The 19,979-nt window shown below is 31.1% G+C and overlaps 1 protein-coding gene across 1 annotated transcript; it reads right to left on the bottom strand.

Annotated features, from left to right (window-relative positions):
• Window positions 1-557: 557 nt before the first annotated feature.
• LOC138892968 (uncharacterized) lies at window positions 558-19,729 on the bottom strand. Its single transcript, XM_070176728.1, has 12 exons — window positions 19,321-19,729; window positions 18,382-18,457; window positions 18,072-18,271; window positions 17,054-17,207; window positions 14,323-14,516; window positions 11,823-11,888; window positions 9,323-9,388; window positions 5,573-5,638; window positions 4,325-4,390; window positions 3,077-3,142; window positions 1,829-1,894; window positions 558-646 (listed from the first exon to the last, which is right to left on the bottom strand). Exons 1-12 carry the CDS (start codon window positions 19,727-19,729, stop codon window positions 558-560), a joined length of 1,518 nt encoding a protein of 505 aa, XP_070032829.1.
• Window positions 19,730-19,979: the final 250 nt, after the last annotated feature.

Below are 19,979 nucleotides of genomic sequence, written 5' to 3'. Positions count from 1 at the left end.
AAAATATTTCTGTGGAATAACTCACAGGTCCCGTAGGACCAATGAAGCTCTTGATACCACAATTGATTTTTGGAAAAGATGGGACAGCAAGAATATTAAAAAATATTGATTGAAAATGTTTCTTATTATTTATTAAACTTAGAGTGCTTTAAATAGCCAACTTAAGAGCATAATATGCAGAAAAATCTACATAACAAGAATTCAAAAAATCTGAAATATCTCAACAAACCTAAAAAATCAAACAAAAATTTAAATTCAAAAATGTAGATTCATCCTAAAACTAAACTAACTTATTATGCTTAAAATATGCATTAGTAACTTAAGCAAATCATCAACACTCCTCCTTTGCTTCAGTTGCTCTAAAACAACTCCTCAATTACTGCTTCTGCTGTTTGTGCTTGGGGATTGTGTTGAGTGTTTTTGAACTTACAAACTTTTGTAACATGGCCTGTTTGTTTGCCAATACCACATATTGTGTCATGTCCTCACCAACAAAATTTTTATTGGTGTGTTTTCTTTTTGCAGTATTGGCAAATAGGATAATTGACCTTTTCTTTTTAATTTTGTGCATAAACAGCACCTTCAGTAACCATTTCTTGTCTAAATGCTCTTCCTCGTTCTTGTGCTTGAATATCACTTACTAATTCTGTAACATAGATGGTAGAAAGATCTTTAGATTCTTATAGAGAGGAAATTTTGGACTCTAATCTCTCTCGAACAGTCACAAGAATTTTTTCAACTATTCTGTTAGCTTTGAAATCATTGCCAGGTAACCTCATTCTTTTAACAATAAAAGAAATCCTATTAGAATACCTAGTGATAGTCTTTTTTTCTTGATCTTAAGACATTCAAAATCACTTTTCAAATTTAAAATTTGTATTTGTCTGACTCGACCACTTTCTCGGTATTCCTTTTAAGCTTTTCCCAAGATTCTTTTACTGTCTCACATTCAACGATTATTGAATCTGCAACAGAATTTTGAATCATGGTTTTGGCTTTGTATTTTTTGATTTTCTCTTCTTAAGGGTTTTTAAGTTGGACAAGAGTAGGATTTGGGGGCAGTGGTGGTAATGGTCTATCTTCCATTACAATTTCTCTTAGATCATAGGCTTCAAGAATGATTTCATTTTCACTTACAAAATCTTATAGTTTCCACCAATGAAAGTTTGTGGGGCATTCAAAGAGAGGTTGTTGCTTGCCATCTTTGAAAATGAGTTTTAAAAATTGATTTTGGTTAAAAATAATTTTAAAATGTTTCTGTGGAATAACTCACAGGTCCCGTAGGACCAATGAAGCTCTTGATACCACAATTGATTTTTGGAAAAGATGGGACAGCAAGAATATTAAAAAATATTGATTGAAAATGTTTCTTATTATTTATTAAACTTAGAGTGCTTTAAATAGCCAACTTAAGAGCATAATATGCAGAAAAATCTACATAACAAGAATTCAAAAAATCTGAAATATCTCAACAAACCTAAAAAATCAAACAAAAATTTAAATTCAAAAATGTAGATTCATCCTAAAACTAAACTAACTTATTATGCTTAAAATATGCATTAGTAACTTAAGCAAATCATCAACACTCCTCCTTTGCTTCAGTTGCTCTAAAACAACTCCTCAATTACTGCTTCTGCTGTTTGTGCTTGGGGATTGTGTTGAGTGTTTTTGAACTTACAAACTTTTGTAACATGGCCTGTTTGTTTGCCAATACCACATATTGTGTCATGTCCTCACCAACAAAATTTTTATTGGTGTGTTTTCTTTTTGCAGTATTGGCAAATAGGATAATTGACCTTTTCTTTTTAATTTTGTGCATAAACAGCACCTTCAGTAACCATTTCTTGTCTAAATGCTCTTCCTCGTTCTTGTGCTTGAATATCACTTACTAATTCTGTAACATAGATGGTAGAAAGATCTTTAGATTCTTATAGAGAGGAAATTTTGGACTCTAATCTCTCTCGAACAGTCACAAGAATTTTTTCAACTATTCTGTTAGCTTTGAAATCATTGCCAGGTAACCTCATTCTTTTAACAATAAAAGAAATCCTATTAGAATACCTAGTGATAGTCTTTTTTTCTTGATCTTAAGACATTCAAAATCACTTTTCAAATTTAAAATTTGTATTTGTCTGACTCGACCACTTTCTCGGTATTCCTTTTAAGCTTTTCCCAAGATTCTTTTACTGTCTCACATTCAACGATTATTGAATCTGCAACAGAATTTTGAATCATGGTTTTGGCTTTGTATTTTTTGATTTTCTCTTCTTAAGGGTTTTTAAGTTGGACAAGAGTAGGATTTGGGGGCAGTGGTGGTAATGGTCTATCTTCCATTACAATTTCTCTTAGATCATAGGCTTCAAGAATGATTTCATTTTCACTTACAAAATCTTATAGTTTCCACCAATGAAAGTTTGTGGGGCATTCAAAGAGAGGTTGTTGCTTGCCATCTTTGAAAATGAGTTTTAAAAATTGATTTTGGTTAAAAATAATTTTAAAATGTTTCTGTGGAATAACTCACAGGTCCCGTAGGACCAATGAAGCTCTTGATACCACAATTGATTTTTGGAAAAGATGGGACAGCAAGAATATTAAAAAATATTGATTGAAAATGTTTCTTATTATTTATTAAACTTAGAGTGCTTTAAATAGCCAACTTAAGAGCATAATATGCAGAAAAATCTACATAACAAGAATTCAAAAAATCTGAAATATCTCAACAAACCTAAAAAATCAAACAAAAATTTAAATTCAAAAATGTAGATTCATCCTAAAACTAAACTAACTTATTATGCTTAAAATATGCATTAGTAACTTAAGCAAATCATCAACACTCCTCCTTTGCTTCAGTTGCTCTAAAACAACTCCTCAATTACTGCTTCTGCTGTTTGTGCTTGGGGATTGTGTTGAGTGTTTTTGAACTTACAAACTTTTGTAACATGGCCTGTTTGTTTGCCAATACCACATATTGTGTCATGTCCTCACCAACAAAATTTTTATTGGTGTGTTTTCTTTTTGCAGTATTGGCAAATAGGATAATTGACCTTTTCTTTTTAATTTTGTGCATAAACAGCACCTTCAGTAACCATTTCTTGTCTAAATGCTCTTCCTCGTTCTTGTGCTTGAATATCACTTACTAATTCTGTAACATAGATGGTAGAAAGATCTTTAGATTCTTATAGAGAGGAAATTTTGGACTCTAATCTCTCTCGAACAGTCACAAGAATTTTTTCAACTATTCTGTTAGCTTTGAAATCATTGCCAGGTAACCTCATTCTTTTAACAATAAAAGAAATCCTATTAGAATACCTAGTGATAGTCTTTTTTTCTTGATCTTAAGACATTCAAAATCACTTTTCAAATTTAAAATTTGTATTTGTCTGACTCGACCACTTTCTCGGTATTCCTTTTAAGCTTTTCCCAAGATTCTTTTACTGTCTCACATTCAACGATTATTGAATCTGCAACAGAATTTTGAATCATGGTTTTGGCTTTGTATTTTTTGATTTTCTCTTCTTAAGGGTTTTTAAGTTGGACAAGAGTAGGATTTGGGGGCAGTGGTGGTAATGGTCTATCTTCCATTACAATTTCTCTTAGATCATAGGCTTCAAGAATGATTTCATTTTCACTTACAAAATCTTATAGTTTCCACCAATGAAAGTTTGTGGGGCATTCAAAGAGAGGTTGTTGCTTGCCATCTTTGAAAATGAGTTTTAAAAATTGATTTTGGTTAAAAATAATTTTAAAATGTTTCTGTGGAATAACTCACAGGTCCCGTAGGACCAATGAAGCTCTTGATACCACAATTGATTTTTGGAAAAGATGGGACAGCAAGAATATTAAAAAATATTGATTGAAAATGTTTCTTATTATTTATTAAACTTAGAGTGCTTTAAATAGCCAACTTAAGAGCATAATATGCAGAAAAATCTACATAACAAGAATTCAAAAAATCTGAAATATCTCAACAAACCTAAAAAATCAAACAAAAATTTAAATTCAAAAATGTAGATTCATCCTAAAACTAAACTAACTTATTATGCTTAAAATATGCATTAGTAACTTAAGCAAATCATCAACACTCCTCCTTTGCTTCAGTTGCTCTAAAACAACTCCTCAATTACTGCTTCTGCTGTTTGTGCTTGGGGATTGTGTTGAGTGTTTTTGAACTTACAAACTTTTGTAACATGGCCTGTTTGTTTGCCAATACCACATATTGTGTCATGTCCTCACCAACAAAATTTTTATTGGTGTGTTTTCTTTTTGCAGTATTGGCAAATAGGATAATTGACCTTTTCTTTTTAATTTTGTGCATAAACAGCACCTTCAGTAACCATTTCTTGTCTAAATGCTCTTCCTCGTTCTTGTGCTTGAATATCACTTACTAATTCTGTAACATAGATGGTAGAAAGATCTTTAGATTCTTATAGAGAGGAAATTTTGGACTCTAATCTCTCTCGAACAGTCACAAGAATTTTTTCAACTATTCTGTTAGCTTTGAAATCATTGCCAGGTAACCTCATTCTTTTAACTATAAAAGAAATCCTATTAGAATACCTAGTGATAGTCTTTTTTTCTTGATCTTAAGACATTCAAAATCACTTTTCAAATTTAAAATTTGTATTTGTCTGACTCGACCACTTTCTCGGTATTCCTTTTAAGCTTTTCCCAAGATTCTTTTACTGTCTCACATTCAACGATTATTGAATCTGCAACAGAATTTTGAATCATGGTTTTGGCTTTGTATTTTTTGATTTTCTCTTCTTAAGGGTTTTTAAGTTGGACAAGAGTAGGATTTGGGGGCAGTGGTGGTAATGGTCTATCTTCCATTACAATTTCTCTTAGATCATAGGCTTCAAGAATGATTTCATTTTCACTTACAAAATCTTATAGTTTCCACCAATGAAAGTTTGTGGGGCATTCAAAGAGAGGTTGTTGCTTGCCATCTTTGAAAATGAGTTTTAAAAATTGATTTTGGTTAAAAATAATTTTAAAATGTTTCTGTGGAATAACTCACAGGTCCCGTAGGACCAATGAAGCTCTTGATACCACAATTGATTTTTGGAAAAGATGGGACAGCAAGAATATTAAAAAATATTGATTGAAAATGTTTCTTATTATTTATTAAACTTAGAGTGCTTTAAATAGCCAACTTAAGAGCATAATATGCAGAAAAATCTACATAACAAGAATTCAAAAAATCTGAAATATCTCAACAAACCTAAAAAATCAAACAAAAATTTAAATTCAAAAATGTAGATTCATCCTAAAACTAAACTAACTTATTATGCTTAAAATATGCATTAGTAACTTAAGCAAATCATCAACACTCCTCCTTTGCTTCAGTTGCTCTAAAACAACTCCTCAATTACTGCTTCTGCTGTTTGTGCTTGGGGATTGTGTTGAGTGTTTTTGAACTTACAAACTTTTGTAACATGGCCTGTTTGTTTGCCAATACCACATATTGTGTCATGTCCTCACCAACAAAATTTTTATTGGTGTGTTTTCTTTTTGCAGTATTGGCAAATAGGATAATTGACCTTTTCTTTTTAATTTTGTGCATAAACAGCACCTTCAGTAACCATTTCTTGTCTAAATGCTCTTCCTCGTTCTTGTGCTTGAATATCACTTACTAATTCTGTAACATAGATGGTAGAAAGATCTTTAGATTCTTATAGAGAGGAAATTTTGGACTCTAATCTCTCTCGAACAGTCACAAGAATTTTTTCAACTATTCTGTTAGCTTTGAAATCATTGCCAGGTAACCTCATTCTTTTAACAATAAAAGAAATCCTATTAGAATACCTAGTGATAGTCTTTTTTTCTTGATCTTAAGACATTCAAAATCACTTTTCAAATTTAAAATTTGTATTTGTCTGACTCGACCACTTTCTCGGTATTCCTTTTAAGCTTTTCCCAAGATTCTTTTACTGTCTCACATTCAACGATTATCGAATCTGCAACAGAATTTTGAATCATGGTTTTGGCTTTGTATTTTTTGATTTTCTCTTCTTAAGGGTTTTTAAGTTGGACAAGAGTAGGATTTGGGGGCAGTGGTGGTAATGGTCTATCTTCCATTACAATTTCTCTTAGATCATAGGCTTCAAGAATGATTTCATTTTCACTTACAAAATCTTATAGTTTCCACCAATGAAAGTTTGTGGGGCATTCAAAGAGAGGTTGTTGCTTGCCATCTTTGAAAATGAGTTTTAAAAATTGATTTTGGTTAAAAATAATTTTAAAATGTTTTTGTGGAATAACTCAAAGGTCTTGTAGGATCAATGAAGGTCTTGATACCACAATTGATTTTTGTAAAATATAGGACATCAAGAATATTAAAAAATATTGATTGAAAATGTTTATTAATATTTATTAAACTTAGAGTGCTTTAAATAGCCAACTTAAGAGTATAATATGCAGAAAAATCTACATAACAAGTATTCAAAAAATCTGAAATATCTCAACAAACCGAAAAAATCAAAAAATAATTTAAATTCAAAAATGTAGATTCATCCTAAAACTAAACTAACTTAGTATGCTTAAAATATGCATTAGTAACTTAAGCAAATCATCAACACTCCTCCTTTGCTTCAGTTGCTCTAAAACAACTCCTCAATTACTGCTTCTGCTGTTTGTGCTTGGGGATTGTGTTGAGTGTTTTTGAACTTACAAACTTTTGTAACATGGCCTGTTTGTTTGCCAATACCACATATTGTGTCATGTCCTCACCAACAAAATTTTTATTGGTGTGTTTTCTTTTTGCAGTATTGGCAAATAGGATAATTGACCTTTTCTTTTTAATTTTGTGCATAAAAAGCACCATCAGTAACCATTTCTTGTCTAAACGCTCTTCTTTGTTATTGTGCTTGAAAATCACTTACTAATCTTGTAACATAGATGGTAGAAAGATCTTTATATTCTTCTAGAGAGGAAATTTTGGACTCTAATCTCTCTCGAACCGTCACAAGAATTCTTTCAACTATTCTGTTAGCTTTGAAATCATTGCTAGGTAACCTGATTCTTTTAACAATAAAAGAAATCCTATTAGAATACCTAGTGATAGTCTCTTTTTCTTGCATCCTAAGAGATTCAAAATCCCTTTTCAAATTTAAAATTTGCATTTGTCTGACTCGGCCACTTTCTTGGTACTCCATTTTAAGCTTTTCCCAAGATTCTTTTGTTGTCTCACATTCAACGATTATTGAATCTGCAATAGAATTTTGAATCATGGTTTTGGCTTTGTATTTTTTGATTTTCTCTTTTTAAGGGTTTTTAAGTTGGACAAGAGTAGGATTTGGGGGCAGTGGTGGTAATGGTCTATCTTCCATTACAATTTCTCATAGATCATAGGCTTCAAGAATGATTTCATTTTCACTTACAAAATCTTATAGTTTCCACCAATGAAAGTTTGTGGGGCATTCAAAGAGAGGTTGTTGCTTGCCATATTTGAAAATGAGTTTTAAAAATTGATTTTGGTTAAAAATAATTTTAAAATATTTCTGTGGAAGAACTCACAGGTCCCGTAGGACCAATGAAGCTCTTCTTACCATAACTGATATTTGGAAAAGACGGGACAGCAAGAATATTAACAAAATATTGATTGAAAATGTCTCTTATTATTTATTAAACTTAGAGTGCTTTAAATAGCCAACTTAAGAGTATAATATGCAGAAAAATCTACATAACAAGAATTCAAAAAATCTTAAATATCTCAACAAACCTAAAAAATCAAACAAAAATTTAAATTCAAAAATGTAGATTCATCCTAAAACTAAACTAACTTATTATGCTTAAAATATGCATTAGTAACTTAAGCAAATCATCAACACTCCTCCTTTGCTTCAGTTGCTCTAAAACAACTCCTCAATTACTGCTTCTGCTGTTTGTGCTTGGGGATTGTGTTGAGTGTTTTTGAACTTACAAACTTTTGTAACATGGCCTGTTTGTTTGCCAATACCACATATTGTGTCATGTCCTCACCAACAAAATTTTTATTGGTGTGTTTTCTTTTTGCAGTATTGGCAAATAGGATAATTGACCTTTTCTTTTTAATTTTGTGCATAAAAAGCACCAGCAGTAACCATTTCTTGTCTAAATGCTCTTCTTTGTTATTGTGCTTGAAAAGCACTTACTAATTTTGTAACATAGATGGTAGAAAGATCTTTATATTCTTCTAGAGAGGAAATTTTGGACTCTAATCTCTCTCGAACCGTCACAAGAATTTTTTCAACTATTCTGTTAGCTTTGAAATCATTGCTAGGTAACCTGATTCTTTTAACAATAAAAGAAATCCTATTAGAATACCTAGTGATAGTCTCTTTTTCTTGCATCCTAAGACATTCAAAATCCCTTTTCAAATTTAAAATTTGCATTTGTCTGACTCGGCCACTTTCTTGGTACTCCATTTTAAGCTTTTCCCAAGATTCTTTTACTGTCTCACATTCAACGATTATTGAATCTGCAATAGAATTTTGAATCATGGTTTTGGCTTTGTATTTTTTGATTTTCTCTTCTTAAGGGTTTTTAAGTTGGACAAGAGTAGGATTTGGGGGCAGTGGTGGTAATGGTCTATCTTCCATTACAATTTCTCTTAGATCATAGGCTTCAAGAATGATTTCATTTTCACTTACAAAATCTTATAGTTTCCACCAATGAAAGTTTGTGGGGCATTCAAAGAGAGGTTGTTGCTTGCCATCTTTGAAAATGAGTTTTAAAAATTGATTTTGGTTAAAAATAATTTTAAAATGTTTCTGTGGAATAACTCACAGGCCCCGTAGGACCAATGAAGCTCTTCTTACCATAACGGATATTTGGAAAAGATGGGACATCAAGAATATTAACAAAATATTGATTGAAAATGTCTCTTATTATTTATTAAACTTTGAGTGCTTTAAATAGCCAACTTAAGAGCATAATATGCAGAAATATCTACATAACAAGAATTCAAAAAATCTGAAATATCTCAACAAACCTAAAAAATCAAACAAAAATTTAAATTCAAAAATGTAGATTCATCCTAAAACTAAACTAACTTATTATGCTTAAAATATGCATTAGTAACTTAAGCAAATCATCAACACTCCTCCTTTGCTTCAGTTGCTCTAAAACAACTCCTCAATTACTGCTCCTGCTGTTTGTGCTTGGGGATTGTGTTGAGTGTTTTTGAACTTACAAACTTTTGTAACATGGCCTGTTTGTTTGCCAATACCACATATTGTGTCATGTCCTCACCAACAAAATTTTTATTGGTGTGTTTTCTTTTTGCAGTATTGGCAAATAGGATAATTGACCTTTTCTTTTTAATTTTGTGCATAAACAGCACCTTCAGTAACCATTTCTTGTCTAAATGCTCTTCCTTGTTCTTGTGCTTGAATATCACTTACTAATTCTGTAACATAGATAGTAGAAAGATCTTTAGATTCTTATAGAGAGGAAATATTGGACTCTAATCTCTCTCGAACCGTCACAAGAATTTTTCAACTATTCTGTTAGCTTTGAAATCATTGCCAGGTAACCTCATTCTTTTAACAATAAAAGAAATCCTATTAGAATACCTAGTGATAGTCTTTTTTTCTTGCATCTTAAGACATTCAAAATCACTTTTCAAATTTAAAATTTGTATTTGTCTGACTCGACCACTTTCTCGGTATTCCTTTTAAGCTTTTCCCAAGATTCTTTTACTGTCTCACATTCAACGATTATCGAATCTGCAACAGAATTTTGAATCATGGTTTTGGCTTTGTATTTTTTGATTTTCTCTTCTTAAGGGTTTTTAAGTTGGACAAGAGTAGGATTTGGGGGCAGTGGTGGTAATGGTCTATCTTCCATTACAATTTCTCTTAGATCATAGGCTTCAAGAATGATTTCATTTTCACTTACAAAATCTTATAGTTTCCACCAATGAAAGTTTGTGGGTCATTCAAAGAGAGGCTGTTGCTTGCCATCTTTGAAAATGAATTTTAAAAATTGATTTTGGTTAAAAATATTTTTAAAATATTTTTGTGGAATAACTCAAAGGTCTTGTAGGATCAATGAAGCTCTTGATACCATAATTAATTTTTGTAAAATATAGGACATCAAGAATATTAAAAAATATTGATTGAAAATGTTTATTATTATTTATTAAACTTAGAGTGCTTTAAATAGCCAACTTAAGATCATAATATGCAGAAACATCTACATAACAAGAATTCAAAAAATCTGAAATATCTCAACAAACCTAAAAAATCAAACAAAAATTTAAATTCAAAAATGTAGATTCATCCTAAAACTAAACTAACTTATTGTGCTAAACATATGCTTTAGTAACTTAAGCAAATCATCAACACTCCTCCTCTGCTTCAGTTGCTCTAAAACAACTCCTCAATTACTGTTTATGCTGTTTGTGCTTGAGGATTGTGTTGAGTGTCTTTGAACTTACAAACTTTTGTAACATGGCTTGTTTGTTTGCAAATACCACATATTGTGTCATGTCCTCACCAACAAAATTTTTATAGGAGTGTTTTCTTTTTGCAGTATTGGCAAATAGGATAATTGACATTTTCTTTTTTATTTTATGCATAAACAGCACCTTCAATAACCATTTCTTGTCTAAGTGCTCTTCCTTGTTCTTGTGCTTGAAGAGCACTTACTAATTTTGTAACATAGATGGTAGAGAGATCTATAGACTCTTCTAGAGAGGAAATTTTGGACTCAAATCTCTCTCAAACCGTCACAAGAATATTTTCAACTATTCTGTTATCTTTGAAATCCTTGCCAAGTAACCATATTCTATTAACAGTAAAAGAAATTCTATCAGAATACCTAGTTATAGTCTCGCCTTCATACATTCTAAGAGATTCCAAATCCCTTTTCAAATTTAAAATTTTCATTTGTCTGACTCGACCACTTTCTTAGTAATCCTTTTTAAGCTTTTCCCACGATTCTTTTGTTGTCTCACATTCAACGATTATCGAATCTGCAACGGAATTATGAATCATTGTTTTGGCTTTGTATTTTTTAATTTTCTCTTCTTAAGGGTATTTAAGTTGGACCAGAGTAGGATTTGGGGGGCAGTGGTGGTAATGGTCTATCTTCCATTACAATTTCTCATAGATCATAGGCTTCAAGATATGATTTCATTTTCACTTACAAAATCTTATAGTTTCCACCAGTGAAAGTTTGTGGGGCATTCAAAGAGAGGCTACTGCTTCCCATATTTGAAAATGAATTTTAAAAATTGATATTGGATAAAAATGATTTTAAAATATTTCTGTGGAATAACTCACAGGTCCCGTAGGACCAATGAAGCTCTTGATACCACAATTGATTTTTGGAAAAGATGGGACAGCAAGAATATTAAAAAATATTGATTGAAAATGTTTCTTATTATTTATTAAACTTAGAGTGCTTTAAATAGCCAACTTAAGAGCATAATATGCAGAAAAATCTACATAACAAGAATTCAAAAAATCTGAAATATCTCAACAAACCTAAAAAATCAAACAAAAATTTAAATTCAAAAATGTAGATTCATCCTAAAACTAAACTAACTTATTATGCTTAAAATATGCATTAGTAACTTAATAAAATCATCAACACTCCTCCTTTGCTTCAGTTGCTCTAAAACAACTCCTCAATTACTGCTTCTGTTGTTTGTGCTTGGGGATTGTGTTGAGTGTTTTTGAACTTACAAACTTTTGTACCATGGCCTGTTTGTTTGCCAATACCACATATTGTGTCATGTCCTCACCAACAAAATTTTTATTGGTGTATTTTCTTTTTGCAGTATTGGCAAATAGGATAATTGACCTTTTCTTTTTAATTTTGTGCATAAACAGCACCTTCAGTAACCATTTCTTGTCTAAATGCTCTTCCTTGTTCTTGTGCTTGAATATCACTTACTAATTCTGTAACATAGATGGTAGAAAGATCTTTAGATTCTTATAGAGAGGAAATTTTGGACTCTAATCTCTCTCGAACCGTCACAAGAATTTTTTTAACTATTCTGTTAGCTTTGAAATCATTGCCAGGTAACCTCATTCTTTTAACAATAAAAGAAATCCTATTAGAATACCTAGTGATAGTCTTTTTTTCTTGCATCTTAAGACATTCAAAATCACTTTTCAAATTTAAAATTTGTATTTGTCTGACTCGACCACTTTCTCGGTATTCCTTTTAAGCTTTTCCCAAGATTCTTTTACTGTCTCACATTCAACGATTATCGAATCTGCAACAGAATTTTGAATCATGGTTTTGGCTTTGTATTTTTTGATTTTCTCTTCTTAAGGGTTTTTAAGTTGGACAAGAGTAGGATTTGGGGGCAGTGGTGGTAATGGTCTATCTTCCATTACAATTTCTCTTAGATCATAGGCTTCAAGAATGATTTCATTTTCACTTACAAAATCTTATAGTTTCCACCAATGAAAGTTTGTGGGGCATTCAAAGAGAGGTTGTTGCTTGCCATCTTTGAAAATGAGTTTTAAAAATTGATTTTGGTTAAAAATAATTTTAAAATGTTTTTGTGGAATAACTCAAAGGTCTTGTAGGATCAATGAAGCTCTTGATACCACAATTGATTTTTGTAAAATATAGGACATCGAGAATATTAAAAAATATTGATTGAAAATGTTTATTATTATTTATTAAACTTAGAGTGCTTTAAATAGCCAACTTAAGAGCATAATATGCAGAAAAATCTACATAACAAGAATTCAAAAAATCTGAAATATCTCAACAAACCTAAAAAATCAAACAATAATTTAAATTCAAAAATGTAGATTCATCCTAAAACTAAACTAACTTATTATGCTTAAAATATGCATTAGTAACTTAAGCAAATCATCAACACTCCTCCTTTCCTTCAGTTGCTCTAAAACAACTCCTCAATTACTGCTTCTGATGTTTGTACTTGGGGATTGTGTTGAGTGTTTTTGAACTTACAAACTTTTGTAACATGGCCTGTTTGTTTGCCAATACCACATATTGTGTCATGTCCTCACCAACAAAATTTCTATTGGTGTGTTTTCTTTTTGCAGTATTGGCAAATAGGATAATTGACATTTTCTTTTTAATTTTGTGCATAAAAAGCACCATCAGTAACCATTTCTTGTCTAAATGCTCTTCTTTGTTATTGTGCTTGAAAAGTACTTACTAATTTTGTAACATAGATGGTAGAAAGATCTTTATATTCTTCTAGAGAGGAAATTTTGGACTCTAATCTCTCTCGAACCGTCACAAGAATTTTTTCAACTATTCTGTTAGCTTTGAAATCATTGCTAGGTAACCTGATTCTTTTAACAATGAAAGAAATCCTATTAGAATACCTAGTGATAGTCTCTTTTTCTTGCATCCTAAGAGATTCAAAATCCCTTTTCAAATTTAAAATTTGCATTTGTCTGACTCGGCCACTTTCTTGGTACTCCATTTTAAGCTTTTCCCAAGATTCTTTTGTTGTCTCACATTCAACGATTATTGAATCTGCAATAGAATTTTGAATCATGGTTTTGGCTTTGTATTTTTTGATTTTCTCTTCTTAAGGGTTTTTAAGTTGGACAAGAGTAGGATTTGGGGGCAGTGGTGGTAATGGTCTATCTTCCATTACAATTTCTCATAGATCATAGGCTTCAAGAATGATTTCATTTTCACTTACAAAATCTTATAGTTTCCACCAATGAAAGTTTGTGGGGCATTCAAAGAGAGGCTGTTGCTTGCCATATTTGAAAATGAGTTTTAAAAATTGATTTTGGTTAAAAATAATTTTAAAATGTTTCTGTGGAAGAACTCACAGGTCCCATAGAACCAATGAAGCTCTTCTTACCATAACTGATATTTGGAAAAGATGGGACAGCAAGAATATTAACAAAATATTGATTGAAAATATCTCTTATTATTTATTAAACTTAGAGTGCTTTAAATAGCCAACTTAAGAGCATAATATGCAGAAAAATCTACATAACAAGAATTCAAAAAATCTGAAATATCTCAACAAACCTAAAAAATCAAACAAAAATTTAAATTCAAAAATGTAGATTCATCCTAAAACTAAACTAACTTATTATGCTTAAAATATGCATTAGTAACTTAAGCAAATCATCAACACTCCTCCTTTGCTTCAGTTGCTCTAAAACAACTCCTCAATTACTGCTTCTGTTGTTTGTGCTTGGGGATTGTGTTGAGTGTTTTTGAACTTACAAACTTTTGTAACATGGCCTGTTTGTTTGCCAATACCACATATTGTGTCATGTCCTCACCAACAAAAATTTTATTGGTGTGTTTTCTTTTTGCAGTATTGGCAAATAGGATAATTGACCTTTTCTTTTTAATTTTATGCATAAAAAGCACCATCAGTAACCATTTCTTGTCTAAATGCTCTTCTTTGTTCTTGTGCTTGAAAAGCACTTACTAATTTTGTAACATAGATGGTATAAAGATCTTTATATTCTTCTAGAGAGGAAATTTTGGACTCTAATCTCTCTCGAACCGTCACAAGAATTTTTTCAACTATTCTGTTAGCTTTGAAATCATTGCCAGGTAACCTGATTATTTTAACAATAAAAGAAATCCTATTAGAATACCTAGTGATAGTCTTTTTTTCTTGCATCTTAAGACATTCAAAATCACTTTTCAAATTTAAAATTTGTATTTGTCTGACTCGACCTCTTTCTCGGTATTCCTATTTAAGCTTTTCCCAAGATTCTTTTACTGTCTCACATTCAACGATTATCGAATCTGCAACAGAATTTTGAATCATGGTTTTGGCTTTGTATTTTTTGATTTTCTATTCTTAAGGGTTTTTAAGTTGGACAAGAGTCGGATTTGGGGGCAGTGGTGGTAATGGTCTATCTTCCATTACAATTTCTCATAGATCATAGGCTTCAAGAATGATTTCATTTTCACTTACAAAATCTTATAGTTTCCACCAGTGAAAGTTTGTGGGGCATTCAAAGAGAGACTGTTGCTTGCCATCTTTGAAAATGAGTTTTAAAAATTGATTTTGGTTAAATATAATTTTAAAATGTTTCTGTGGAATAACTCACAGGTCCTGTAGGATCAATGAAGCTCTTGATACCACAATTGATTTTTGTAAAATATAGGACATCAAGAATATTAAAAAATATTGATTGAAAATGTTTCTTATTATTTATTAAACTTAGAGTGCTTTAAATAGCCAACTTAAGAGCATAATATGCAGAAAAATCTACATAACAAGAATTCAAAAAATCTGAAATATCTCAACAAACCTAAAAAATCAAACAAAAATTTAAATTCAAAAATGTAGATTCATCCTAAAACTAAACTAACTTTTTTTGCTTAAAATATGCATTAGTAACTTAAGCAAATCATCAACACTCCTCCTTTGCTTCAGTTGCTCTAAAACAACACCTCAATTACTGCTTCTGTTGTTTGTGCTTGGGGATTGTGTTGAGTGTTTTTGAACTTACAAACTTTTGTAACATGGCATGTTTGTTTGCCAATACCACATATTGTGTCATGTCCTCACCAACAAAATTTTTATTGGTGTGTTTTCTTTTTGCAGTATTGGCAAATAGGATAATTGACCTTTTCTTTTTAATTTTGTGCATAAAAAGTACCATCAGTAACCATTTCTTGTCTAAATGCTCTTCTTTGTTATTGTGCTTGAAAAGCACTTACTAATTTTGTAACATAGATGGTATAAAGATCTTTATATTCTTATAGAGAGGAAATTTTGGACTCTAATCTCTCTCGAACCGTCACAAGAATGTTTTCAACTATTCTGTTAGCTTTGAAATCCTTACCAAGTAACCTGATTCTATTAACAATAAAAGAAATCCTATTAAAATACCTAATGATAGTCTCTTTTTCTTGCATCCTAAGAGATTCAAAATCCCTTTTAAAATTTAAAAATTGCATTTGTTTGACTCGATCACTTTCTTGGTACTCCATTTTAAGCTTTTCCCAAGATTCTTTTGCTGTCTCACATTCAACGATTATTGAATCTGCAATAGAATTTTGAATCATGGGTTTGGCTTTGTATTTTTTTATTTTCTCTTCTTTATGGTTTTTAAGTTGGACAAGAGTAGGATTTGGGGCAGTGGTGGTAATGGTCTATCTTCCATTACAATTTCTCATAGATCATAGCTTCAAGATATGATTTCATTTTCACTTACAAAATCTTATAGTTTCCACCAGTGAAAGTTTGTGGGGCATTCATAGAGAGGCTGCTGCTTTCCATCTTTGAAAATGAGTTTTAAAAATTGATATTGGTTAAAAATGATTTTAAAATATTTCTGTGGAAGAACTCACAGGTCCCGTAGGATCAATGAAGCTCTTCATACCATAATTGATATTTGGAAAAGATGGGACAGCAAGAATATTAAAAAATATTGATTGAAAATATCTCTTATTAGTTATTAAACTTAGAGGGCTTTAAATAGCCAACTTAAGAGCATAATATGGAGAAAAATCTACATAACAAGAATTCAAAAAATCTGAAATATCTCAACAAACCTAAAACATCAAACAAAAATTTAAATTAAAAAATATAAATTCATCCTAAAACTATACTAACTTATTATGCTAAAAATATTCTTTAGTAACTCAAGCAAATCATCAACACTCCTCCTTTGCTTCAGTTGCTCTAAAACAACTCCTCAATTACTACTTCTGCTGTTTGTGCTTGAGGATTGTATTGAGTATCTTTGAACTTGCAAACTTTTGTAACATGGCCTGTTTGTTTGAAAATACCGCATATTTTGTCATGTCCTCACCAACAAATTTTTATAGGTGTGTTTTCTTTTTGCAGTATTGGCAAATAGGATAATTGACCTTTTCTTTTTTATTTTGTGCATAAAAAGCACCATCAGTAACCATTTCTTGTCTAAATGCTCTTCTTTGTTATTGTGCTTGAAAAGCACTTACTAATTTTGTAACATAGATGGTAGAAAGATCTTTAGATTCTTCTAGAGAGGAAAGTTTGGACTCTAATCTCACGCGAACCGTCACAAGAATGTTTGCAACTATTCTGTTAGCTTTGAAATCCTTGCCAAGTAACCTGATTCTATTAACAATAAAAAAAATCCTATTAAAATACCTAGTGATAGTCTCTTTTTCTTGCATCCTAAGAGATTCAAAATCCCTTTTCAAATTTAAAATTTGCATTTGTTTGACTAGACCACTTTCTTGGTACTCCTTTTTAAGCTTTTCCCAAGATTCTTTTGCTGTCTCACATTCAATGATTATCGAATCTGCAATAGAATTTTGAATTATGGTTTTGGCTTTGTATTTTTCGATTTTCTCTTCTTAAGGGTTTTTAAGTTGGACAAGAGTAGGATTTGGGGTCAGTGGTAATAATGGTCTATCTTCCATTACAATTTCTCATAGATCATAGGCTTCAAGATATAATTTCATTTTCACTTACAAAATCTTATAGTTTCCACCAGTGAAAGTTTGTGGGGCATTCAAAGAAAGGCTGCTGCTTTCCATCTTTGAAAATGAGTTTTAAAAATTGATATTGTTTAAAAATGATTTTAATATGTTTCTGTGGAATAACTCACAGGTCCTGTAGGACCAATGAAGCTTTTCATATCATAATTAATATTTGGAAAAGATGGGACAGCAAGAATATTAATAAATATTGATTGCAAATGTCTCTTATTATTTATTAAACTTATAGTGCTTTAAATAGCCAACTTAAGAGCATAATATGGATAAAAATCTACATAACAAGAATTCAAAAAATCTGAAATATCTCAACAAACCTAAAACATCAAACAAAAATTTAAATTAAAAGATATAGATTCATCCTAAAACTATACTAACTTATTATGCTTAAAATATGCATTAGTAACTTAAGCAAATCATCAACACTCCTCCTTTGCTTCAGTTGCTCTAAAACAACTCCTCAATTACTGCTTCTGCTGTTTGTGCTTGAGGATTGTATTGAGTGTCTTTGAACTTACAAACTTTTGTAACATGGCCTGTTTGTTCGCAAATACCACATATTGTGTCATGTCCTCACCAACAAAATTTTTATAACTGTGTTTTCTTTTTGCAGTATTGGCAAATAGGATAATTGACCTTTTCTTTTTTAATTTGTGCATAAAAAGCACCTTCAGTAATCATTTCTTGTTTAAATGCTGTTCTTTGTTCTTGTGCTTGAAGAGCACTTACTAATTCTGTAACATAGATGGTAGAAAGATCTTTAGATTCTTCTAGAGAGGAAATTTTGGACTCTAATCTCTCTCGAACCGTCACAAGAATGTTTTCAAATATTCTGTTAGCTTTGAAATCTTTGCCAAGTAACCTGATTCTATTAACAATAAAAGAAATCCTATTAAAATACCTAGTGATAGTCTCTTTTTCTTGCATCCTAAGAGATTCAATATCCCTTTTCAAATTTAAAATTTGCATTTGTCTGACTCGGCCACTTTCTTGGTACTCCATTTAAGCTTTTCCCATAATTCTTTTGCTGTCTCACATTCAACGATTATAGAATCTGCAATAGAATTTTTAATCATGGTTTTGGCTTTGTATTATTTGATTTTCTCTTCTTAAGGGTTTTTAAGTTGGACAAGAGTAGGATTTGGGGGTAATGGTGGTAATGGTCTATCTTCCATTACAATTTCTCATAGATCATAGGCTTCAAGAACTGATTTTATTTTCACTTACCAAATCTTATAGTTTCCACCAGTGAAAGTTTGTGGGCATTCAAAGAGAGGGTGTTGCTTTCCATCTTTGGAAATGAGTTTTAAAAATTGATATTGGTTAAAAATGATTTTAAAATATTTCTGTGGAAGAACTCAAAGGTCCCGTAGGACCAATGAGGCTCTTCTTACCATAATTGATATTTGGAAAAGATGGGACAGCAAGAATATTAAAAAATATTGATTGCAAATGTCTCTTATTATTTATTAAACTTAGAGTGCTTTAAATAGCCAACTTAAGAGCATAATATGGAAAAATATCTTCACAACATGAATTCAAAAAATCAGAAATATCTCAACAAACCTAAAACATCAAACAAAAATTTAAATTTAAAAATGTAGATTCATCCAAAAACTATACGAACTTATTATGCTAAAAATATGCTTTATTAACCTAAGCAAATCATCAACACTCCTCCTTTGCTTCAGTTGCTCTAAAACAACTCCTCAATTACTGCTTCTGTTGTTTGTGCTTGAGGATTGTGTTGAGTGTCTTTGAACTTACAAACTTTTGTAACATGGCCTGTTTGTTCGCAAATACCACATATTGTGTCATGTCCTCACCAACAAAATTTTTATAACTGTGTTTTCTTTTTGCAGTATTGGCAAATAGGATAATTGACCTTTTCTTTTTTAATTTGTGCATAAAAAGCACCTTCAGTAATCATTTCTTGTTTAAATGTTGTTCTTTGTTCTTGTGCTTGAAGAGCACTTACTAATTCTGTAACATAGATGGTAGAAAGATCTTTAGATTCTTCTAGAGAGGAAATTTTGGACTCTAATCTCTCTCGAACCGTCACAAGAATGTTTTCAACTATTCTGTTAGCTTTGAAATCCTTGCCAAGTAAGCTGATTCTATTACAAATAAAAGAAATCCTATTAAAATACCTAGTGATAGTCTCTTTTTCTTGCATCTTAAGAGATTCAAAATCCCTTTTCAAATTTAAAATTTGCATTTGTCTGACTCGGCCACTATCTTGGTACTCCATTTTAAGCTTTTCCCATAATTCTTTTGCTGTCTTACATTCAACGATTATAGAATCTGCAATAGAATTTTTAATCATGGTTTTGGCTTTGTATTATTTGATTTTCTCTTCTTAAGGGTTTTTAAGTTGGACCAGAGTAGGATTTGGGGGCAATGGTGGTAATGGTCTATCTTCCATTACAATTTCTCATAGATCATAGGCTTCAAGATATGATTTTATTTTCACTTACCAAATCTTATAGTTTCCACCAGTGAAAGTTTTTGGGGCATTCAAAGAGAGGGTGCTGCTTTCCATCTTTGGAAATGAGTTTTAAAAATTGATATTGGTT

Source organism: Nicotiana tomentosiformis, chromosome 5, assembly GCF_000390325.3.
Source record: "Nicotiana tomentosiformis chromosome 5, ASM39032v3, whole genome shotgun sequence".
In the NCBI taxonomy this organism is placed as follows: domain Eukaryota; kingdom Viridiplantae; phylum Streptophyta; class Magnoliopsida; order Solanales; family Solanaceae; genus Nicotiana; species Nicotiana tomentosiformis.
The sequence above is the reverse complement of the archived record's forward strand: the minus strand, read 5'-3'. Positions and strand labels throughout refer to the sequence as shown.

Excerpts from the sequence above, each read along its gene's own strand:
- LOC138892968 (XM_070176728.1), bottom strand. The coding sequence starts at position 19,729 with ATGATTAAAAATTCTATTGCAGATTCTATAATCGTTGAATGTAAGACA. Across the intron at positions 3,143-4,324 it reads ACAAGAAATGGTTACTGAAG|AATTAGTAAGTGATATTCAA; the intron begins GTGCTGTTTATG and ends TCTATGTTACAG. Across the intron at positions 647-1,828 it reads ACAAGAAATGGTTACTGAAG|AATTAGTAAGTGATATTCAA; the intron begins GTGCTGTTTATG and ends TCTATGTTACAG.